General features: G+C 39.6%; 2 protein-coding genes across 14 annotated transcripts in view; one reads left to right on the top strand and one right to left on the bottom strand.

Annotated features, from left to right (window-relative positions):
* The window catches only part of CEP63 (centrosomal protein 63), a 79,281-nt gene extending 60,446 nt beyond the window's left edge, over positions 1-18,835 (bottom strand). For 3 of the 9 annotated variants that reach the window (XM_045166463.1, XM_045166462.1, XM_025291443.3), the window contains exons 1-4: positions 18,347-18,478; positions 15,366-15,403; positions 8,127-8,195; positions 7,031-7,208 (exon numbers count right to left, since the gene is read on the bottom strand). In XM_045166463.1, the coding sequence (XP_045022398.1) occupies positions 7,031-7,208; positions 8,127-8,195; positions 15,366-15,394 (276 nt within the window). In that variant the 5' untranslated portion in view covers positions 15,395-15,403; positions 18,347-18,478. The other 6 variants (XM_045166458.1, XM_006058584.4, XM_044946937.2 and 3 more) reach the window with 6 other exon arrangements.
* ANAPC13 (anaphase promoting complex subunit 13) lies at positions 18,448-24,068 on the top strand. Of its 5 annotated transcripts, none has more exons than XM_044946971.2 (3): positions 18,448-18,573; positions 19,847-19,977; positions 23,666-24,068. In XM_044946971.2, exons 2-3 carry the CDS (start codon positions 19,879-19,881, stop codon positions 23,789-23,791), a joined length of 225 nt encoding a protein of 74 aa, XP_044802906.1. In that variant the 5' UTR covers positions 18,448-18,573; positions 19,847-19,878; the 3' UTR covers positions 23,792-24,068. The 5 variants fall into 5 exon arrangements, with proteins under 5 accessions (XP_044802906.1, XP_006058645.1, XP_006058644.1 ...); XM_006058583.4 differs by having other exon boundaries at positions 18,461-18,600; XM_006058582.4 differs by lacking the exon at positions 18,448-18,573 and adding an exon at positions 18,704-18,840.
* The last annotated feature ends 1,785 nt before the right edge of the window (positions 24,069-25,853 follow it).

Consider the following 25,853-nt stretch of genomic DNA (forward strand, 5'->3'; position numbering starts at 1 on the left):
AAGCCTGCACACCACAACTAGAGAGCAGCCCCTGCTCGCCACAACTAGAGAAAAGCTCACATGGCAACAAAGACCCAGCACAGCCAAAAATGATAAATAAATCAAATTATATTTAAAAAGAAGCTATCCAAGAGACCCACACCAAGACACATTGTAACTAAAATGTCAAAAGTTAAAGACAAGGAGATAATCTTAAAAGCTGTGAGAGAAAAACTAGCTCTGTACAAGGGAACTCTCATAAAGCTATCAGCTGATCTTTCAGCACAAACATTGTAAGCCAGAAAGCATGATTCATTCAAAGTACCGGAAGAAGACAACGTCCACTCAAGAATACTCTGCCCGGCAAAGTTTTCATTCAGAATCAAAGGAGAGATAAAGGTTTTCAGACAAGCAAAAGTGAAAGGAGATCACCACCACTAAATTGGCCTTATAAGAAATTTTAAAGGGACTCCTTTAAGCTGACAGAAAGGATGTTAATTATAATTAGTAACAAGAACACAAATGAAAGGATAATTATCATTGGAAAAGTGAATATATAGTGAAGGTAGTGGGTTAATTACTAATAAAGCTAATATAAAGGTTAAATGAAAAAACTATGATTACGATAATTAGCTAAAAAATGCACAAGATAAAAATATATAAAATGTGACATTAAGACATACAACATGAGAATAAATGTTGAGTTTCAGAATGGGATCAAACTTCAGATGTTATCAACTTAAAATAGACTGTTACAGATATAAGTTGTTAAATGTAAGTCTCATGGTAACCACAAAGCAAAAACCTACAATAAATAAACAAAAGAGAAACAGGTATAAGAATACCACTAAAGAAAGTCATCAAACCAAAAAGGAAGAGAGCAAAAGAAAGGAACAGAGAAAAACTACAAAAGCTGCTAGGAGACAATTAACACAATGGCAATAAGCACATACTTATCAATAATTACCTTATCTGTAAATGGACTAAATTATCCAACCAAAAGCCATAGAAAGGCTAAAGAAATAAAAAGCAACACACTCCTATATATGCTGCCTACAAGAGATACACTTTAGATATAAGGACACACTGAAAGTAAAGGGGTGGAAAAAGATTCCATGCAAATGAAAACCAAAAAATAAAGATGGATTAGCTATATTTATATTAAAAACAAACAAAAAACAAACTTTTAAAACATACTTTTTAATAAGAGACAAAGAAGGGCATTACATAAAGGGGTCAATCCAATGAGAGGATTTGACATTTATAAATATTTATGTACCCAAAATAGGAGCACCTAAATATGTCTCACATTTATTAACAGACCTAAATGGAGACATAGGCAGCAATACAATAATAATAGGGGACTTTCATACCCCACTTACATCAATGAAAAGATCACCCAGACAGAAAGTCAGTAAGGAGATACCAGCCTTAAACAACATATTATACTATATGGACTTAACAGATATTTATAGAACATTCCATCCAAAAACAACAGAATACACATTTTTCTCAAGTATATATTGAACATCTTTAATAGATAGATAAACCATATGTTAGGACAGAGACCAAGTCCTAATAAATTTAAGAATATTTAAATTGCATCAAGCATCTTTTCCAATCACAATGGCATGAAATGAGAAATTACATGACGAAAAATGGAAAATATACAACATGCTACTGAATAACCAATTGGCCAAAGAAGAAATCAAAAGAGAAATCAAAAATACCTTAAGAAAAACAAACATGTAAACATTAACATGCTAAAATTTATAAAATACAGTAAAAACAGTTCTGTGAGGGAAGTTTACAGTGATAAATACCCACTTCAAGAAGCAAGAAAAATCTCACACACAATCTAACTTCACCTTAATGAATTGGAAAAAGAAAATACAAAGTCCAAAGTTAGTACAAGAGAGGAAATAAAGATTCAGTTCAGTTCAGTCACTCAGTTGTGTCCAACTCTTTGCGACCCATGGACTGCAGCACGCCAGGCCTCCCTGTCTATCACCAACTCCAGGAGTTTACTCAAACTTATGTCCATTGAGGTGGTAATGCCATTCAACCACCTCATCCTCTGTCGTCCTTTAGAATAGAAATAAATGAAATAGAGACTAAAAAGACAACAAAGATCAGTGAAACTTTAAGAGCTAGTTTTTAGAAGACAAATAAAATTGACAAAACCTTAGCTAGACTAAGAAAAATAAGAGAAAGGACTCAAATAAGTCAAAAATGAAAGAGGAGATATTACAAGTGATCACAGAAATGCAAAGGATCATACAGACTACTATGAACAATAATATGCATACAAATTAGACAAACCAGAAGAAATGGATAAACTCCTACAAATATATATGCTCAAAGACTAAAGGATGATGAAAAAGAAAGTCTGAATAGACCAATCACTAGCAAGCAGATTGAATCAGTAATCAAAAACTCTCAACAAACCAAAGTCCAGGACCAAATGGCTTCACTGGTGAATTCTATGAAACATTCAAAGAAGAATCAATATCAATCTTCTTCAAACTCTTCCAAAAAATATAAGAGGGGGATCATTTCAAAACACAGTTTATGAGGGTGGTATTACCCTGCACCAAAACCAGACAAGAGTACTACAAAAAAAAAATTTTTTTTACAGACTAATATCCCTGAGGAACATAGATGCAAAAATTCTCAACAAAATATTCAGCAATACATTAAAAGGATCACATACCATTATCAAGTGAGATTTATTTCAGAGATGCAGGAATGGTCCAACAACTGTAAATCAGTCAATGTGATACACTATATAACAAAATGAAGACAAAAATGCTATGATCATCTCAATAGATGCATAAAAAATATTTGACAAAACTCAAATACACTCATTTACGATAAAAATCTAAAATCTCTCAACAAAGCTAGCATAGAGGAAACATACCTTAACATAATGGCACACATGACAAGCATGCAGCTAACATACTCAATGTTGAAAATCCTGAAGCTTTTCCTCTAAGATCAGGTATAATACAAGGATGCTCACTTCACCACTTTTCTTCAACACAGTACTGGAAGCTGCAGCCAGAATAGTTAGGCAAGGAAAAGAAATAAGAGGCATTCAAATTGGAAAGGAAGAAGCAATACTGTCACTGTTCGCAGAGGACATGAACGTAGCTAGGAAACCGCAGACTCCATCACAAACTAATAGAACTAATAAATGATTTCAGTAATACTACAGGTACAACATCAATTTAAAAATCTATTGTGTTTAATAACAAGCTATCAGAAAGAGAAATTGAAGACAATAATCCCATTTACAACTGCATAAAAATAGTAAACTACCTAGGAGTAAATTTAACCAACAAGGTAAAATACGTGTATACTGAAAACTACAAAATGTTAGCAAAAGAAATTGAAAAAGACACAAATAAATGGAAAGATGAAAGACTGAAAGAATCACTATTGTTAAAATGGCAATACTATCCAAAGCAATCTACAACTTCAGTGCAGTAGATATCAAAATTCTAATGGCATTTTTCACATAAATAAAACAAACAAAAAAATCCTAACATTTGTATGGAACTGAACAGTCAAAGCAATCTTGAGAAAGAACTAAGCTGGAGGCACCATGGTCCCTAACTTCCAAGTATTTTATAAGGCTATTATTACATGCAAACAGTAAAGTTTTATGGGCATAAAATCAGAGACTTGGATCCATAGAACAGAATAAAGAGCCCAGAAATAAACCCACATATATATGGTCAATTAATTTATGACAAACAAACCAAGAATATACAATGGGGAAAAACAGTTTCAATAAATAATGTTGGGTAAACTAGACAGTCACATGCAAGAGAATGAAGCTAAACCACTATCTTACACCATTCACAAAGTTAACTCAAGATGGATTAAACACTTGAACATTAAGACCTGAAACCATAAAACTCCTAGAAGAAAACATAGGCAGTAAGCTCCTTGATATAGGTCTTAGTGATAATATTTTGAATCTGTACCAAAAGCAAAAGTAAAAAAAGTAAAAGCAGCAAAAGGGAAAATACACAAGTGTGACTGCATCAAACTAAAAAGCTTCTGCATAGCAAAGGAAACCATCAACAACATGAAAAAGGCAACCTACTGAATGGGAGAAAATATTTGCACATTAGTAACTGACCGAGGGTTGACACCCAAAACACACAATGAACTTACACAATTCAAAAGCAAATAAACACATCCAATGAAAAAATTCAAAAACAAAAAAAAACATCCAATGAAAAAATGGGCAAAAGATCCAAATAGACATTTTCCCAAAGGAGACATACAGATAACTAACAGGGACATGAAAAGATGGTCAACATCACTAATCATCAGGGAAATGAAAATCAAAACCACAATGAAAGAGCAACTCAAACCTTGCAGAATGGCTAGTATCAAAAAGACAACAAATAACAAGTATTGGCAAGGATGCAGACAAAAAGGGAAGCCTTGTGCACTGTTTGCAAACACGTAAATTCACACAACCATTATGGAAAATGATAGAGATTCCTCAAAAAATTAAAAATAGAACTACCATCAGATCAGATCAGATCAGATCAGTCTCTCAGTCGTGTCCGACTCTTTGCGACCCCATGAATCGCAGCACGCCAGGCCTCCCTGTCCATCACCAACTCCCGGAGTTCACTCAAACTCACGTCCATCGAGTCAGTGATGCCATCCAGCCATCTCATCCTCTGTCGTCCCCTTCTCCTCCTGCCCCCAATCCCTCCCAGCATCAGAGTCTTTTCCAATGAGTCAACTCTTCCATACAATCTAGTAATTTCACTTCTGAGTATTTATCTGAAGAAAATTAAAAAACACTAATTCAAAAAGACACATGCATCCTCGTGTTCACTGTAGAATTATTTATAATACAAAGATGTGGAAACAATCTCAGTATTTACTGATGAATGAATAGATAAAGAAATCATGGGATATGTGTATATATAAAGAATATTATTCAGCCATAAAAAACAAAAAAGTTGCCACTTGCCACAGCATGGGTGGACCTTGAGGGCATTACACTAAATGAAGTAATTCAGACAAAGAAAGACAGATACTCAAATACTGTCTGATCTCTCTTACATGTAGAATCTACAAAAACAAACAAAAAATGAGCTCATAGATAAAGAAAACACATTGGTGGCTACAAGAGGCAAAACTTGGATCAGAGGGTGGAAGAAATGAGTGATCAGTGTTTTGTTTTAATAAATTGAGTTTAAAAAAAAACTTAAATGCTTTCTTCAACAAATATATAAGAAACATATTAGGTTGGTGCAAAAGTAATTGCAGTTTTGAATTGTTGAACTCTGCCATTTGATATTGGAATGCATTCTTAAGTGTGATTGTTATACATCATTTTAATGCACATTTTTCACTTTATATTTCTTTGCTAATGACTTATTACTTGCTATTTATTTTATCTTTAGTCTATGTAAATAATGCTAGACAAAAAGCAAATTTGAACAATTTTCTTATTTGAGTTCCAAATGGGTTGTAAAGCCGTGGAGACAATTTGCAACATCAACAACACATTTGGTCCAGAAATTGCTAATGTACTTACAATGCAGTGGCAGTTCAAGAAGTTTTGCAAAGAAGATAAGAACTATAAAGATGAGGAGCACAGTGACCAGCAATAAGAAGCTAACAACGACCAACTGAGAGGATCGTTGAAGCTGATCCTCTTAGAACTAGATGAGAAGCTGCCAAAGAACTCAGTGCTGACCACCCTACAGTCATCTGGCATTTGAAGCAAATTGGAAAGGTGAAAAAGTTTGATAAGTGGGTACCTCGTGAGCTGACCACAAATCAAAAAAATCCCAACAACAATGAACTATTTCTTGACCTGATTGTGACATGCAACAAAAAGTGGATTTCACATGACAACCAGAGACAACCAGCTGAGTGACTGGACCACAAAGAAGCCCCAAAGCACTTTCAAGGCCAAACACACCAAAAAAAAGGGTCGTGGTCACTGTATGTTGGTCTGCGGCCCATCTGATCCACTACAGCTTTCTGAATCCTGGCAAAACCATTCCATCTACAAGTATGCTCTGCAAATTGAGGAGATGCACCAAAAACTGCCACATCTGCAGCCAACACTGGTCAACAGCAAGGCCCCAATTTTTCTCCACGACAATGCCCCACCGCACAGCACACAACCAACACTTCAAAAGTTGAATGAATTGGGCTACAAAGTCTTGTCTCATCTGTGATATTTAGCCGACCTCTCGCCAACTACCACTTTTTCAAGCATCTCAACAACTTTCTTCAGTGAACACACTTTCACGACTAGCAGGAGGCAGAAAGTGCTTTCCAAGAGTGCATGGAATCCCAAGGCGTGGATTTTTATGCTACAGGACTAAACTTCTTTCTTACTGGCAAAAATGTGCTGAATATAATGGTTCCCATTTTGATTAATAAAGATGTGTTTGAGCATAATTATGATAAAAAGCAGAGACATTACTTTGCCAACAAAGGTCCATCTAGTCAAGGCTATGGTTTTTCCAGTGGTCATGTATGGATGTGAGAGTTGGACTATAAAGAAAGCTGAATGCAGAATTGATGCTTTTGAACTGTGGTGTTGGAGAAGACTCTTGAAAGTCCCTTGGACTACAAGGAGATCCAACCAGTCCATCCTAAAGGAGATCAGTCCTGGGTGTTCATTGGAGGGACTGATGTTGAAGCTGAAACTCCAATACTTTGGCCACCAATGCGAAGAGCTGACTCATTTGAAAAGACCCTGATGCTGGGAAAGATTGAAGGCAGGAGGAGAAGGGGACAACAGAGGATGAGACGGTTGGATGGCATCACGGACTCGACGGACATGGGTTTGGGTGAACTCCAGGAGTTGGTGATGGATAGGGAGGCCTGGCATGCTGCGGTTCATGGGGTCGCAAAGAGTCAAACACGACTGAGTGACTGAACTGAACTGAATAATGATTTAAAATTCACGGTCTGAAACCACAATTACGTTCGCACCAACCTAATAAAAGGCAAAGTGAAAATATCAATAAGAGCAGCAAATCGTCTGCATTACCTCTTTGTGTTTCAAATCCAACTGACTCCTGAGAGCCTTAAGTTCCCGTTCACGGATGTCCAAGCAAGTTTCTAGAGCGTGTGTCTGTCCTTCCCATTCAGATTTTTTATGAGCTACCATTATGTCAATCTGTTTCATGAGCTCCTGCAGTTCTGCTTCACAGGATGTCAAAAATCCCCTATAAATAAGAACAGACCCTTAAGAACACAGAACATATCTCCAAGTGGCTTTTCATCTTTCACATGTAAAAACAGAGCAAATGTAAACCTACCTAAGGTGGAACAATGTCAACAAATAATCAGAGTAAAAAACAGGATCTCCGAGCTTTTCCCTTTAAGGCACATAAGGTGATCAGCTATTCCACAGAACAGTCTTCCTCCAGCAGCCAACCTAAAGCCTACAACATGTGGCCAAACACAGACTGATGGAAGTCTGGTTTGGGAGTGAGACTTCCACAACCAACAACTATCTCATCTTTAACATTTCAGGGAAGCTTTCTGAAGAATCCAGGAAAGCATATGTCATATTCTCAGCTAGCCAAGCAAATAAAAAGCTTTGGAAACAAGTAGGAAAATGACAATACAACTTTAAGAACTGTCTTAAGAAATTCTTCCTTGAGCCAAATTTATTCCAACTACTTCTTTCCAACTTATTATAAGCAACTTACTACAATCTATCTTCCTGTAAACTTACTGATGTCCTTCAATATTTCAGGAGATGTCAGATATTACAAAGGTAAAAACACAAGTGGACACAAATGTATTGGATTCAAAGAGGTTTCCAGGAATGGCCACAGAGAAATAACTACTAAGGCTTAAATATTAAAAAAAAAAATCATTTGCTCTTAGTGTCACAAAATCCTTGTTTTTTAACAGTCAAAAATTTAAAGTGGGTTGACAGAAAGTATCCAGCTTCACACTGCTGAGATGAGGGACATGCTCACCCCAAGGAGACATGCTGTCCACAAACATGACACGATCAGCCTAGATTTTGTTCACATTTCTGCTTCTGTACCCAAAGCACAAAATGGTCAGAGGCGTAACTCAGACATGCTTTTTAAACTCAGTGAGAAACTTAGGGTCAAAAGCAAACTTACCCATCATGCCCCCGATTTTGTATTCCTTCCAACAAAGCCTCCATCGCCAAATCTCCTTTGTGTTGACAACTGGGAAAGCAAAAAAATCAGTCAGGAGAAAACGCATTTTTTATGTTGCAACATTCCAACTTACAAACTTAAGAATGTGAATGAAAGCATACAAATTAACAATGAGAAAATGTAGCACTCCTTAGGATAACTGTAGAAGAGTCAAGGAATATCCCTTCAAGAAATAGCAGAAACAAACACACTTCAAAATAACTTCCAATGATCTGCGCTGCCACTGACACTTCCCCGCATGACTAAAATCAAATGCCTTACTGTGGCACCCCTACTTTCTCACGTAAGAGCAGGTCTGGGTGGAAGTGGGTGCTAGCAGCAGAGGGACACAGACACTAACAAATCAGGAGGTCAGACGAAAAGTGAGCTTCTTTAAAGAGACAGTGTTAAAAGGTAAATGTTCTGTGCTTGAACTTATTGGTCCATCATGGGAGCTCCTATTCAACTCTAGATGACAGGCCCATGAAGCTCCTAGAACAGCTTCCATCCCCTAAGAGGCGACTACTGACCTTCCTCTGCACTTCATTGTTCTTAGTCCTTAACAGGTCATTTCACTGGAGTTACATCACACTGGAAATGTCTTTTTTCCCACCCTTTTCCCTTACTATTCCACCCTCAAGGGCAGAAAACCAGTTTTATTTACATCCGCAGCTCCAGGGCTTAGTGTGGCATTTCAACCTGATCTGCGCTGAATGCTTTCGGCTGGCTTATCTCAATTCCCCTCCCTTTTTTACCTAGCCCCCTGTAAAAACTGGTCTATAGCTGGAGAACTGCAAAGAATCTAGCAGAGGAAGAAGGGAAGGGAGACAGAACAGACTATCACAGAAAGAGAAAGACACACCATAAAGAAAGGCAGATGAGACGAGAAGGACCGCCCTTAAATCTGGATATGCCAAAGAATAGTAACTGCTGTAGGTTTCTCACATATCACAAATCTTCAGAATGTTCATGTGTCAAACCACTACTCATTCCTGAAGAACTGCTTTCTTCCTTCAACATTCAGAGGCTCAACTCTGAATCCTCTTCAAATTATATTGCTCTAAGAGGACTTGATCTGCCTCTTGAGAAACCTGTATGCAAGTCAGGAAGCAACAGTTAGAACTGGACATGGAACAACAGACTGGTTCCAAATAGGAAAAGGAGTATGTCAAGGCTGTATATTGTCGCCCTGCTTATTTAACTTATATGCAGAGTACATCCTGAGAAATGCTGGGTTGGAAGAAGCACAAGCTGGAATCAAGATTGCTGGGAGAAATATCAATAACCTCAGATATGCAGATGACACCACCCTTATGGCAGAAAGTGAAGAAGAACTAAAGAGGCTCTTGATGAAAGTGAAAGAGGAGAGTGAAAAAGTTGGCTTAAAGCTCAACATTCAGAAAACTAAGAGTATGGCATCTGGTCCCATCACAGTATAGATGGGGAAACAGTGCAAACAGTCACTGACTTTTATTTTTCTGGGCTCCAAAATCACTGCGGATGGTGATTGCAGCCATGAAATTAAAAGATGCTTGCTCCTTGGAAGGAAAGTTATGACCAACCTAGACAGCATATTAAAAAGCAGAGACATTACTTTGCCAACAAAGGTCCATCTAGTCAAGGCTATGGTTTTTCCAGTAGTCATGTTATGGATGTGAGAGTTGGACTATAAAGAAAGCTGAATGCAGAATTGATGCTTTTGAACTGTGGTGTTGGAGAAGACTCTTGAGAGTCCCTTGGACTGCAAGGAGATCCAACCAGTCCATCCTAAAGGAGATTAGTCCTGGGTGTTCATTGGAGGGACTAATGTTGAAGCTGAAACTCCAATACTTTGGCTACCTGATGCGGAAAGCTGACTCATCGGAAAAGACCCTGATGCTGGGAAAGATTGAGGGCAGGAGGAGAAGGGGACGACAGAGGATGATATGGTTGGATGGCATCACTGACACAACGGACATGGGTTTGTGTAGACTCCAGGAGTTGGTGATGGACAGGGAGGCCTGGCGTGCTGCGGTTCAAGGGGTCGCAAAAAGTCAGACACGACTGAGCAACTGAACTGAATGGAACTGAACTAACCACTAGATATACAGTACTGAAACTGAAATAGCCCTTTTCAAGGAATTAATAGTCCAGTATGGGAAAGAAAAAAATTTACTAAAATGTTCCCCTAAAGTGATAAATACAGTGATACAGACATGCATAGGGTATCCTGCAAACACAGGAGAATAAGAAGACTGGAAAATACAACCACGGCACATTATCTGCACTTATTTCTAAAGTTACTATCAGGAGTATTAAATAACTATTCATGCATAAATATGGCAGAGAGGATTTCTTTCTAGTTGGTTTATCATTTTTATTATACCAAAATTAGACAAAATAAAAAGTTAAAGGTTTTTATGTTCTATTCCACTGTCTTTCAAACAATGATACAGTCAATTACAACAAGACAAAGATTCTGCTTTGCTCCACTGCAGGAAACTGAAAGGCAGTACACAGTTCAGACAGTACTAGGCAGATGAAGATCCAGGACAGAGTCTTACTCTGCAACTAACTAGCTTTGTGTCCTTGGACTTCACTTTCTTTCTTTATGAAGGGGCATGACCTATATAGTCTCCAAAATTTTTTCCAGTTTTTAAAGGGATTCTAATGGTCAAACACATACATACTGTAAGTACCATGCTCTTGACAACTCTATGTGGATATTTAGATTTGGTAACATAATACACAATATACTTTCTGGATGACATTATTTAATAATTAGCAATATTTATTTTGTTGTTGTTCAGTCGCTAAGTTGTGTCTGACACCATGGACTATAGCACGCCAAGCTCCTCTGTCCTCCGTTAGTTTCAGGAGTTACTCGAATTCATGTCCAGTGAGAAGCTAAAAGTCACTGAATGCTCAACTGTTCTGCCTTGTCTATACTGTCTAATTCAATCTTCATTACAATCGTAAAAGATACATACTATCATTTTGAGGAAACTGAGGCTTTAAAGGTTAACTTGACTATGGTAAACTACAAACCACAGTCCCAGGACTCCAACCGAGGCAGGGTGACTCCTAGGCTCCAGCCAATATGTGATCTTTATATATTTTACAGTATTCCAGGTCTTAAAATACATCAGCATATCTTCTTTTGATTTAATAATATCTTCCTGATATAAACAAAATGAAACCAAATTGAAAAGTCTGGACACAGGAAGAAATACAGACTGAACCATGACACCACCGCCATGGACACCAGAGGGCAGCAGCACAACAGTGAAAATAGCCCATTTCAGACTTTAAAATCATGGTCTAAGACATTGAGATCTGTTTTAAACAAAAGGTGCGGGTGATGTAGGGAAGATAAGTAACATTTGCTACAGAAAATAATCTAATATATAATGTTTTTTAAAAAATACTTTCACCATCTTCTTGAGCAGCTAACAAACACCATCCCTTCTTCCTGAGGATCAGGTAAAAAGTAAGAACTCAGATTTCTATGGACTTTTCTGAGTTTCTCTCGCAGCTATATCACGGACTCCTTTCCTAACAATCTGACCCTCATTCAGCTGCATGCAGTACATTACTCTGCTTTCCTTTTTGGCCTGTTCCATGCAATAATTATGTAAAGTTTATTCTTTGTCCAAAATAAATACAATTTTAAGTATTACGTTGGTGCAAAAGTAATTATGGGTTTGCATTGTCAAACTTTGCCGTTTGATGTTGGAATACATTTTTATATAAATGTGGTTGTTATACGTCATTTTAATGCACATTTCTAGCTTTATATTTTTTTGCTAATGACTTATTACTTGCTATTTATTTTATATTTATTTTAGACTAGGGAAATGATGTTAGACAAAAAGTAAATTTGAACAATTTTCTTGAGTTCAAAATGGGTCATAAAGTAGCAGAGACAACTCACAACATCAACAATGCATTTGGCCCAGGAACTGCTAATGAATGTACAGTGCAATGGTGGTTCAAGAAGTTTTGCAAAGGAGACGAGAGGCCTGAAAATGAGAAGCGTAGTGGCCCGCCATCGGAAGCTGACAACAATCAAGTGAAAGGATCACTGAAGCTGATCCTCTTACAGCTACAGAAGAAGTTGCTGAAGAACTCAGCATCAATCATTCTATAGTCGTTTGGCATTTGAAGCAAATTGGAAAGGTGAAAAACCTCAGTAAGTGGGTGCCGCATGAGCTGACTGCAAATCAAAAAAAAAAAAAAATCATCATCCTGAAATGTCATCTTCCCTTATTGTACACAACAACAATGAATCATTTCTCTATTGGACTGTGATGTGCGATGAAAAGTGGATGTTATAGGATAAATGGCAACCACCACCTCAGCGGTTGTACTGCAAAGAAGCTCCAAAGCACTTCCCAAAGCCAAATATGCACCAAAAACAGGTCATGATCACTGTTTGGTGGTCCGCTGCCTGTCTGATCCACTACAGCTTTCTGAATCCCAGTGAAACCATTACGTGTGAGAAGAATGCCCAGCAAATTGATGAGATGCACCAAAAACTGCAATGCCTGCAGCTGGCACTAGTCAGCAGAAAGGGCCCAATTCCTCTCCACGACAACGCCTGATCACATGTCACACAACCAACACTTCAAAAGTTTAACTAATTGGGCTACAAAGTTTTGCCTCATCTGCCATATTCACCTGACTCAACCAACTACCACATCTTCAAGCATCTTAAAAACTTTTTGCAGGGAAAATGCTTCCACAACCAGCACAGTGGCAGAAAATGCTTTCCATGAGTTCATGGAATCCCAAGGCATGAATTTTTATGCTACAGGAATAAACAAACTTATTTGTTGTTTGCAAAAATATGTTGACTGTAATAGTTCCTATTTTGATTGGGCTTCCCAGGTGGCGCTAGTGGTAAAGAAACCGTCCGCCAATGGAGGAGACATAAGAGACATGGGTTTGATCCTAGGGTGGGGAAGATCCTCTGGAAAAGGGAATGGCAATCCACTCCAATGGACTGGAGGATCCCAAGGACAGAGGAGCGTGGCAGGCTGCAGTCCATGGGGTCGCAAAGACTCAAACATGACTGAGCAACTTAACACACTATTTTGATTACTAAAGATGCACTTGAGCCTAGTTATAATGATCTAAAATTCAGTCTGAAACCACAATTATGTTTGCACCAACCTAATAATTAGTGTCATAATCTGTTATTCCTTGCCATTAACATAAAGTGTTAAAGTAGTTAAATGGAAACTTTGCAGCTCTATAATTGGCACAGGACAAGCTTAGTCATTTCAGCATTTAGACCAAGACATCAACAATCAAAAGTTATAATTAAAAATCTCCATTGGAATGAAGACTGTTTTAAATCAGTGAAATCTAGAATAAGGTGGTTAAAGGAAATACAGGCTTTTTCATCAAGTCTGGAAAGCTGGGAAAACATACTTTAAATCTTAGAGAAACAGAATCCAAAGAAGGTATCTAATAATGGACAAATCTTTGAAATTCATTAACATATTGGAATTTAAGAGCTAGAAAGGACCAGAAGGCCTCCAATTTAGCTTCTTCACTTTATAGATCAGGAAAAATACCCAGAAGTATGTGCCTGAGATCAAATTATTCACAAAATGGGACACAGAAAGAAAATAAATCTAGTTGGAATTATGAATTAATCCTAAGAGAAAGAATATGTCTATTCATCAAGTCTCATTTTAAAGGAGGATTACAATGTTTTGTCCCTTACCTGCCTTGGTGTTACTGTGATTACAAAGATCTACGGCTGTGTCAGATATACTATGACTGAAAAACTGTACCTGCTCCAATAAATAATCAGTATCATTTACAAATGCCCAAAAGGGTTCCTACTGAAACTTAAGGGACAAAATTATCAGATAAAAGATCAAAGAAACCTCCCAAAATAAAAGTGAAATTTTAAAACATGGTCTAAATTATGACTCCAAATTCAGAAAGAATAAGGGCAAAGACTAAGAAATCTTTAGTAGACAAAAATACAATCTTACATGGTAAAAATGCTGTAAGCAAAGCTGAAAGATAAATGACAACAATACTTAAAGTTTTATCACAAGGGGTTAATTATCCAAATGCATAAAGACTAAAACTACTAAAAACTGAAGGGAAAAAAGAAATCTATAGAAAAATGGGCAGAAGATAAGAACAAAGAGTTCACAGAAAGAGAAATCCAAATAAACATATGAAAAGATGCTTAACCCTGTTCACAGTAGAGAAATATAAACTACATGTTATGCATAATTGTCAAAATACATTAAGCATATAAAATTATATATAGATATATAATATATAGTGCATTTGTTCTTATGTAAGGACAAGCCCCAAACTGGTAAATATGATACCTATAAGAAAGGGAAATAGGGTAGACAAAACAGGAAGCTAAACTTGTCAGGATGGACCTTAACGGATACTTGTTTTATAGGCACTATGCCAATGTTTTACTTATAATGAAACAAATCCAAATGAAGGGGGGAAAAAAGCAGTATTGAAAATTACTGGAAACGAAATAAACTATCAACTAGATACCAAGTTGGCAGCCTTACCATGTAACAAATTGCTTCATATGCTTTGAAAACACAACAACTTTACTGTACATATTTCAAGTGGGGTAGGTACTAAGGACAAAAAAAGTACTACAAAGAAATCCTAAACACCATTCAGGAAACAGTTAACAGTAAATTTGGTATTCTTAATTTGAAAGAATTACATACAGGAAAAAAGTAACTATGTTAATAAGCAAAAGAGAAAAAGATATAAAAAATATAAAATCAAGTGTTTTTAAAAAGCTATGAAATTAAATTGGCAATATCAATGCGAATTCTGTATGTTTCTTGTTTTTAAAATGTACCTATTTCCTAACTTTGGCTACTGTAAATCCTAAAACCAATGACCAACCTAGTAGCAAGAGCATCTCTAGCACCCAGACTTGTCTCTCAAATCACCTCAACGAACCAGGGCTGCTTGGTGGCCAGAATGTATAAGCGAGCCAGGAACATGTTTTAAAAGAAAATAAAGAAACTCTCAAAGACTACCACTGGTCATAGCAAAGTGGACAGGAGCCAACTTAAACAGGCTGCCACTTGCCAACAACTTGAGTACGCAAAAAAAAAAAAAAAGACTGCAATAGGTTGAGAAACTTTAAATATATTCAAATCTATAAGTTCATGATGATTAAAAAAAAAAGAAAATCCTCATGGTTACCTTTGAAGGTTGCTAGGCCACCAACTCATTACTGTGCTCTGAAAATAGAGGGAAAGAATTAAGCATTTTTCTTGCTTTTCTTGTACAAACTGTATTTCAAATAGCTGGTGGGGTTATCAAACAGCTGGTGAGTTAAAAAGTTCTTCATAAAAAATTTCCAGCTAATAAATACTAAGGAATGATGGAATCAGAAAATCACTATATTGCAGGCCCTAATGCAATAATGGATATAAGCAACCTAAATCCATGAAAGGATCTCACCATTAAGTGAATGGTTCATGGATAATTTCATGATGAATGGATTGGGCTGACAATACCTGAACCCATGCTGCTCAATCTTAACATTAAGAAAGAGAGAAACTCAGAAATAACGTGCCTCACTGAAGGATTCTGCACCAACAATGAAATCTTCTTCTGCCTCCTCCCCCAAAAAAGTCAAGGTTGAATCTGATCAAGCTTCTAGATCAGTGCTGTTCAACAGAATTTTATGAAATTATGAAGACACTTTATATATGCAGCATTTGAAGAGTAGCTATTTGGCATATGTGTATTGCTGCTGCTGCTGCTACTGCTGCTGCTGCTAAGTCGCTTCAGTCGTGTCCAACTCTGTGCGACCCCATAGACGGATTAGACACTTGAAATGTGCCCAGTGCAACTACAAAACTGAAATTTTTAGTTTTATTTAATTCATGTAAATAGCCACAGGTGGTTGACACCTACTATATGGGCTGTGCAAGTCTAGATTTCACTACCAGTTTATTCCCTTTAAAGGAAATAAAGGGAATAGGTGTACAAGTTAAAAGATGGCATCTGGATGCAATCAACTAAATCTAGAACGTTAAGGGAAAAAAGGGAGGCAACAAAATTGTAACATTAAAAAAGATTGAGGGGCTTCCCTGGAGGTCCTTCTAGTGCAGGAGGTTGCTGGTTCCATTCCTGGTCAGAAAGCTAAAACCCCACATGCCAAGTGGCCAAAAAAACAAAACATAAAACAGAAGCAATGTTGTAATAAATTAAAGACTTTAAAAATGATCTTAATCAAAACAAAGCAAAAAAATCTTAAAAAAAAAAAAAAACAGAAAAAGATTGAAAAAGTGTATCAACTCAATGCAACACATGGATCTCTATGGGATTTTAATCCAAACAAGCTGATTTTAAAAACACATATATGGGACAGGTGGGAAAATCTGAACCCAGACTGCATACTGACAATGTTGTTCAGTCGCTAAGTCATGTCCAACTCTTTCCAACCCCATGGACTACAGCACTCTAGGCTTCCCTATCCTTCACTATCTCCTGGAGTTTGCTCAAACTTACATCCAATGAGTCAGTGATGCCATCCAACCATCTCATCCTCTTCCATTGACCCCTTCTCTTCCTGCCCTCAATCTTTCCCAGCATCAGGGTCTATAGGATTTTTACTAATTTTCATAGATGTGATGACAAAACTGTGGTTTTGTAAAGCTGAAAACACAATCTGAGTTCTTAGAGAAAAAAATTTAAAGTAACACAGAAACCAAAAATTAATTTCCTGAAACCCAGGTCAGTGTCGGTTTTAGCTGAATTTCAAACAAGCTGACATACGTTTAAAAGTAGGAAGCTCTAATAAAGTTGACTACTGATGCTGTTACCATGTAATACCACTACTACGTTAATTGACAATGGGAAGGGCCAAGCAAAGTTGTTCTACCTTTTAACGCGAGACAAGTAGCATCAATACAGTTAATACATACAACAACTACAATAATTGTTAAAACCTGAATATACATCCATTTTAAAGAGTAGTGTAACTGAATGTTTATAAACATTTAGCCCATTTTAATTTCAGTGGTTCTTACTATACTGATCACTGACGATATAGTCAAGAGGCAAGAAGCTCAAGATAAAAACCTAATGATACTACATTTCAAATAAGAAAATATATATCCTTTATTATATCATTAAGCTACAGCTATGATCAGTATAGAAATATTTGAAGGTAAGGTGTAATGATCCTTATGGTTTCCTCTTCGTATCTAGAAAATAGTTAAATGCAAGCATGTGGGGAACTATATAACTACAGGGCACAAATCCTACAGTACTGTTTTATTAAAGGAAGAAAAAAAATGTTAACACTGGTTTAAGGAACCGTTTGTAACGCTTAAGGAAAACTACTCTGCGCAATACGTGTGCTTTTAACTAGTCGCTGTAAATGAACACGAGTCGCTGACAGCAAGCTCACTTTTACTCTGATGTTGTAAAAACTACATTATGAGCCTAAAGTTTACTACTTTCAAATATGTTCATGATTATAGTGTTCTATGGACCCATCCCTTTTTTTCTATTTATTTCGCATCCCTGATTTCTATGGAGCAATAAGTTCAGGGTTCCCCAAATTCTGTCCTTCATGATTTCTGCCACATTACCGTACCTCTGGAACTAACATTAAGGTTTTTAAGTCAATTATTTTCAAAACTTGCTAAAATTCCCTCCCATAAACGAACCGCTATCACCTGCCGTCAGTAACCTAAGTCGCAACAAGGCTAGGAAGCTAGCCAGATGAAGCAGCCCAGGCGGGAGGGCTGGGCAGGGGATACCTCCCTAGAAGTGGCAGACTGACTCGCTGCCGACTCCGCTGGGAGAAGGGGAGCAGCTCGCCCACCCCGCCGCCCTCCCGCCGGCCGGCCTCAGGGGAAGGGCTGACCACCTGGCTGGCCCGGACTGCGCGCCGTGGGAATCCATATCTTGCTTCGCGTGTCTGCGAAGCGTTTGCGGCGAGGAGGGGCGGGGCGCCGGGGCGGAGCCGGGCCGGCGGAGGCGAGCCTGGAGGCCAGCGGGTGGCTGAGGAAGTCGGCCCCCGGCCATTCGGCCGCTCAGTCTGCGGCCGCACTGCAGCCAGGGCTGCCTCCGGTTCCGGACACGGGCACCCGTTGCCTGTTGGACTTGCACACATGCGGTTACAGGCCTGCCACGAGCGCGCCCCCGAGTCTTCCCGCCGTTACCTCCGGATGGGGGCGCGCACGCGCGTCACCGCCAACCTGACGTCCAGTCACGGTCTTCGGAACGTTCGTTCCGCCTACTGCTCCTTCACTTTTGATTGAAGCAACGTCCTCCTGACTCCCCCTCCGCCTCGCCAAATGGGCTGACCGACATCCGGGGATCGGCGAGCAGGGCGCGTCTGTCACATGACCGCTGGGGGCGTGGTTCTGGCCGCACTGGGCCAGTGCTGGTAAAGGTTTCCCGCGCCCTAGCTTAGGTAGTGTAGGAGTCAGATCGGCCGAGGTCGTTGTCCTCACCTCATCCTCATAACTACCTCCCTTACCGCACGTCGGGAGGGTAGAAAGGGACTTACACGGCGGTCCTGGACGTCCCCCGCTTCCGCATTTGGTATAGCCCGCCTCGGGCCGGAAGCCGAGGCTGTGGGGCGGGATCCCACGCCTGTACGGACGGTGGTGGCCCGAGAGGGTCATATTTAGCGGGGGAAAAGGCATTCCAGGTTTGCTCTTTTAACTACAAGCTTACGGAGCTCTAAAACAGAGGTGAATAAAACTGCCCCTATCCTGGAGAAACGTACGCACCGCATGTCTGGGAAGACCCTGTAACGGGCAATGTAACAAGCTCCTGATGGGGCCCATTTTCGGCGCCCAGGGAAATATGGAACCTGCGGAGGGGCGGGTACCGCGTTCTTCTTGGGGCTTAGAGAAAGCTTCCTGCAGGAGGCAACTTGGGAGCTAAGTTGTTTAGAGTGACTGGGGGTTAGCTGAGGAAAAAAGGAAGAAGAGAGCATTCCAAGCTTTGGGACAGTCAAGAAAGATTTTGTTCAGGAAAGTGGTAACAGTTCATTATGGGGACTGGCAAGTGCCTGGGACGGTGGCTGTGGCCTGGTCAGTGCCCGCCTTGTACTTTCCACGCTTCCAGCCCCTGAAGAGTGAAGGCACCTTAGCGCCTAACTCTGGAAATGAGACATTAGCCCCGATGAGCTGACACCCAACTTTGAGTTTGGAAGGAAAAATAGGTGTTCGTGATGGGGCAAAGAGACCTTTTTAGGTGCAAAAGCTGGAAAGTGTGACAAGTTAGATGTATTCTAAAGAATAGGTGAAAAACAATTTGAGGCCAAATTGGGGAGAAACATGCTGAATCATTAATAAGAAATTTACGCACAGCAATTGGAAACAATAATGCTTGAACGATCAGTCATAAAGCCAACTTAACTTGCCTAGTGAATCATAAAAACAAGGAACCATTCAAGGGCAGAATGCATGCTGACTCTGAGTGATCCGAGAAAACTTGACCAAAAGATGGAATCTATGTGTGACTAGGAAGATCAGCTGGGAGGTACTGTGATGTTATAAAGAAACTGTAATCTAATCCAGGTGAGATGAGTCTTTCCCGGGATGATCCAATGCCAAAACATCCACACTAGAAAGCCTAGAGAACCCTAGTGCTGGATTACATCATCTTTTCATTCTTCATGTTTAAGAAATAACCTCTTTGGTTTACAGGTCCCATCTGACAAGATCAAAGCTTCAAGAGAATGGACAGTGAGGTACAGAGAGATGGAAGAATCTTGGATTTGATTGACGATGCTTGGCGAGAAGACAAGCTGCCTTATGAGGATGTTGCAATACCACTGGTAGGCTGTAATGTGTGCTGAGGGTGATGAGTTAAAGGTCTGATCTGGTAGACCCTAGTAGCTATAGGTTATCAATGGACAAATAAACTAAAGTCAAAGAAATCAAAACTATGGAGTCCTCTGACTCTGGAAACCTCTGGAGAGTATTAAGCTCAACTTCGTATTTGAAGAGAAATGTGGTTCAGATTGCTGAGGTGACCAGCTCAATTAGAGGTCATATGAGAACTAGAACTGAGGTCCTCTGAGCCATGTTCTGTCCACCACACCAAAGGTAGTAAAGAACTTAACGCATACCATGAGGAGGAACAAGAAGCAGTGGTATATGCACTTAATTTCTCTACCTGTGGCCTGTCATTTTTAGAAACTCACAGTTTTGGAGCACATATCTATTCTAGGTTCCCTGGAAAATATTCAGAAGAGACCTGGCTTTTCTTCTTTTACATTTAGATCATCAGGCTTTTTTCTTTCCTAATCTCTGGAAAATTCTTCTGCAGGGAGTTTGTTAAGCTTCATGTCATAAGATCTAAACGTTTTACTCGAATAAATGCTTACTAAAAATTCTGTTTATGTCATAGAAGCCTAACAAGAAGAACCAGGACTGTTTTTCTTTAGAGCCTGCCAAGAGTTGTTGATTAAATAGAGCTTGCGAGCAGGTGGTCTGCTGCGGCCATATATGTTTTCATTTAAGAATAAGAGGTACTGTGTTCAAGGAATAATACACATAACAGGTAATAAATGACAGCTTAGTTCAAGTTTAGAAAAATAATCAAAAGAGCATAATAAGAATTATAGCTCCACTTTCATTGAATACCTGTTTTGTGCCATGGACTGAAGTTGAAACCTGACATATTTTATCTGTATCCTTAAAAGAACCTTTGGGGGTGCTGATGATGTCCCCACTGTACAGGAAGAAAATAGGATCAAAGAGGGGATCTTGCCCAAAGGTTGGTAGCTAATAAGCTGGACTTCACACTGAGGTCTGTGAGGCTCCAAATCCTGCCCTGTGGACTTCTGTTGGTTCTTTCGTTCCACAAGCAGTTCTTTGAAACCTATTGTGTGCCTTAAGACTAGGTAAACATAAGGACATTTCCTGCCCCTCTGAGTCTAGAAAGGCAACATATATCAAAAAATAATTGTAATAGTAAGTGTTCTGAGTGGAGGTCATGAACAGCTATGTAGTCTAGAAAGTGACTGCTTGCCTGGTGGGCATTAGAAAGGGCTTCAAGAGGAAAATCACATTTAAGCTTGTCGTAGGAGAGGAACAGAGGGTTAGTGAGGATGGGCAAGCAGTGGGAACAGATGTGCAAAAGTTTTGAATGGCTTTGGGAGATGGTAAGGTATTCAGTGTGGATGGAGAATATAACTGTTGTAAGTAAGAAGAAAAGTTGGTCTTGGACCTTATTTTGAAAGGAGCATTTGATACCAAGCTTACCCCTCATCCTGAGGAGTGAGGATCCTCAAAGTAGAGATCTGCTGTGTTCAAAATACTAGAAGATCAGTTCAGCAGCATTATTAGAGAATGTCTGCCAAGGAGAAAGGAGCCAGTGACAGAACAGAGAGGCCAGTTAGGAAGCTAATGCAGTGCCTAGACAAAGGAGGAGGGCCTAAACAAAGGCAAGAAAGTGCAGAGGAATCGCTGAATTCTGGACATGCTGACAGCAGGATTTGGGGATGATTTGTGTGGATAGGGTTGAGGGAAAGGGAAATTTCAATGCTGACTTCCAAGCTGTAGCCTGGCCCTGTTGCTAATCCATGTCTTTTCCCCAGGGTTTGCGATTCTAAGGCAATGTTTGTGTCAGTTAGCTTTTGCTGCTGCCTAACAAATACCCCAAAATATGGTCGCTTAAAACAATAGCTGTTTATGTCATGATTTTGTCACTCAGCTGAGTCTTCTTGTCTTTGCTAGCATGGTTGATCCCTGCTGGACTTGGTGTTTTGCAGTGGGCCAGCAGACTGGCTGGTGGCTAAGTAGTTCTGAAGGCTTTGATATGTCTCACAATGAGCAGGCTGTCAGCTGGAATGATGAGCTAACTAGGCCACAGTCTCATTATCCAGCAGCTTAGCCCAGACTTCACATAGTCATTTTCAGATTCTAAGAGCAGGGTGAGAGGAAACTGCAAGCCTTCCTGGAGCCTAGAGCCTAGACCCAGAAGTCACATGACCAACCCCAACCGAGGGTTGGGGAAATAAACTCTGACTTTTCATAGGAGTAGCTGCAAAGAATTGTGGCCATTTTTTGAGACTTTGTGTTTGTTTTCCAGGCACATAGGCAATTTTATATGTTGGCATTTGTTGCAAGAGACAATAGTGACCAAATTAAAGACATGCTTATTTTAGAATGAGATGAAATTAAATAACTGATTAACCAAGGACTTGTTTATGCTTTGTCAGCTAGAAGTAGTTATTGAAACCAAATTTTCTCTTTGAGTGCATTATTGCTTTACAGTAAATGATAGTTCCTTTCAATTTGTACAAGTATGTTTGAATCTGAGTTTTACCTTTGTAGAACAAAATGTATGTGATTCAGATATACTTGTACATCTTACAATTAAATCATTTTATTCATATTGAACGTCATTTTGAAGGAAAAAGTTATTATATTCATATACTGCAAGTTGATAAATGAAAAGAAATATATTGGTACCAGAGAATTCTAGTACTAAGCAGAGTTCTGATAGTAACAAATTTAAATACAAGGAAACTATCAAAAAATTCTCACCACAGCACAAAAAACTGGTGAACTATGCGAGGTGATGGACGTGTTACCTAGCCTTACTGCAATAATCATTTCACAGTATATACGTGTATCATCATGTTGTACACCTTAAACTTACACAGTGTTATATGTAAATTAAATCTCAGTAAACCTGGAAATACATAAGGACACTACCCCAGATTCTACACTAAGTGTGGCCCATGGCTTACCATTTTCAGACAATTGTGGGTAAGCTGCGTTGCTTTCTGCTGCCCTGCTCCACCACTAAAGGGAAGTCTCTTCTATTGTCTTATGTTTCCGTGCTCCCCACTCACCTCCATTATGTAACAGAGGCACATTGGATACCTTTGAATTGTTTTGAATTGGATTGTTTTGAATACTTTTCTCGTGCGTAAGGAATATGCCAGCAGATGCGGCATTCTATAAAGCAGCCTCCCCCCTCCACCCGCTCCAAAAGATTTAGTGCTAGCTGTTTTCATTGTTCCTAGCCACTGGTGAAGATGGCAAGTAGTTCATGCCCTGGACACCCCATGCAGTGCTGACCTGCGTTACCTCACTTGGCCCTCACAGCAGTCCTGTGAGGCGATGACTACTGTTTTCTCTCATTGCTGAAAAGGAATCAGAGCCTCCGAAGGTCTGAATACCTCGCCCGAGTACCCCAGGAAATGGTGGAGTCATGGGCTAGGATCCCGGTGGCTCCAGGAATCCTGTGTCTTTAGCCTTCTGCCACAGTGCCTCCCATACAAGCCCCAGAGTCATGATGCCGTTGTTCTGGCTGGAGGCGGATGGGGCACGTTTGATCAAAACTTGTGACTTTTTTTCCTCACTTTTTTGATTCTCGCTCTTTCTGTAGGATATCTATACTACCTGTTTCAGGAACTCACAGGTTTTCCTTCTAAGTGTTCTTGAGTTTTAAGGGGTTTGTTAATGCAAAGGAAGCCATCGTTCTGAATGTCCTTTGTACCTTTTCAGAATGAGCTTCCTGAGCCTGAACAGGACAACGGAGGCACCACAGAATCTGTTAAAGAACAAGAGATGAAGTGGACCGACTTGGCCTTACAATACCTCCACGAGAACGTTCCCCCCATAGGAAACTGACACCTGGCTCCTTGTTCAACAGATTTTTTTTAAAAAATACAGATACAAAACATTTTCTTTCTGTCTCCTAACTTAAATCTTTTAGTGATAGATCAACACTCAAAAATGCGCAACTAATTTTGTGGCAGCAAGATACAGTGTGAAAATACTCAATCAGGTTGAGAAGCTGATTGCGGTTTCTTAGGGATGTAGAACATCTGGCCCTTTGAACCTAAAGTTCTTCACTGACTAGCTTGTGTTTGAACATGATTCATTAAACATTTGCCTTTAATTCTGATTTTGCTTTACTGTCAGAGTTTATCACCTCCCAGCTACTTACATGTGTCCTGTGACACAGGTGATGGGGGATATGAGAGGGAAAGGTGAAGAAAGACGAAGTCAGACCTGAGAATGAACTCCCATTCTGAGAATCATCTGAGTGGGTTTGTGTGGAGTCTGTAGATGTTGTGGATACATAGCCTGGTCACTGACTACTGGGATTCCTAAAATTCCCCATGAAATTTTCAAAACTTCGGATAAATTTACAAATTAAAAGCTATCTTGACAATTAATTTCTCTTCTCCCTACAACTTTCTCTGGTGCCTCAGGAAAGGTGAGATGGACCAATAGTTTTACCCAGTAACAGGATTCTTTATTTTCTCAAAGCCCTTTAAGGTATAACTGAAGCACCGTGGAGTCAGTATTTGGTTACACATTTGAGTAAGAACTTGTATTTTGAATAACACATTGATGGACATTTATTTCCCAGAATTATTTGCCTCTGTTATGTGGTATCACTCTTGTTCTCTCCCCAGATTGTAAACTCTGCGGGGAGAGGCCCTGGTTTTAACATCTGTACCCCTCATCATAAAACTGGAAACAGTGAATAATTGAAATCTCTCTTCTCATCATTTTTAACGGGTCATTTTATTTACATACCTTTTAGGAATAAGAAGTATACCACAAACAAATGAGCTGATTTTAGGGTTTCGATCAGAAACATGGTTGTAACAACTCATCTGTCATCCAAACACACCCAGGCTGATGGGGTCCCTGGGTATCAGTGACTTGCCTAGAAGTCATTCATCTCAGAATAAAGGCCTCAATTCACCAGTCCCTCAATAACCAAAGACAGCTCAGTAAAAAAGAAAATTACAATGTTCAGAAAAAACATACCAAGAGAAAACAAAGTTTTTCAAAAAAGTACCTAAAATTCCACAGTTCTTCCACAGTCTAGTTAACTGAGAGCTTTACTACAGCTTTACTTGTGGTATATAATACCCAAGATACTAACATCTGGAAATCCAGCCTTGCTTGTGGGCCCCACCTTTCCCAGGAGTATTGGTAGACCAGTTGCACAGTATAAGACTTGTAAACTAGACCGTTGTTGGTTTATCTGCTTGGCTGTGACCCTCATCTGAGAACTGCTCCCACAACACATTTGTGACCCATGATAGGGTGGCAGAACAGTGGCTCACTGTAAGGAATTAGGTGACCAATTCTGGGCCAAATTGTCAGCTGCAGCTTTAGAATCTGCCCACCTAGGCCTGGCTGGATGATGGGCACAAGAGATGCTGGGCTGCCCTTGTAGGGTGCCTCCCTAACCATAGGAGCTGAAATACCCATGGAGGAAGGTGTCTGCAGAGGGGCTGAAGGGCTGTGTCCACGTAGCTCTTCTGTGGTTCCTGTGCCTGGCTGCTGTGCTTTCCAGTTCAGCGCATGTGTGCTGCTCTCTGTGGGAGGCCCCTCACCAAGTACTGGTGATGGCAGTGAACAAAAGCATGGCTTCTGCCTTCATTTAGTGGGGGAACAGTATTAAACCAGTAGGCATACGAATCTATGGTTTTAAATTGTGACACATACTAGGAAGAAAACGGATGTCCCTTAGGTTCCTAGAAGCAAAATCAGAAGCAGTTTCTTCTGCAAGGAGTTTATGGAGATTAAGCTTCCTGGAGAAGCCTGTGAGGGAAGCAGGGTAGGGTTGGAGAAGAACCTGAGCAAAGAAGGGCTTCAGCTGGAGTCTGGCCTCTGCCTCATTCCTTGGAGCTACAGAGCGTGACGTCACAAGAGTCTCCCCACCTTG

This window comes from Bubalus bubalis, chromosome 1 (genome assembly GCF_019923935.1).
Source record: "Bubalus bubalis isolate 160015118507 breed Murrah chromosome 1, NDDB_SH_1, whole genome shotgun sequence".
NCBI classification, from domain to species: Eukaryota; Metazoa; Chordata; class Mammalia; order Artiodactyla; family Bovidae; genus Bubalus; species Bubalus bubalis.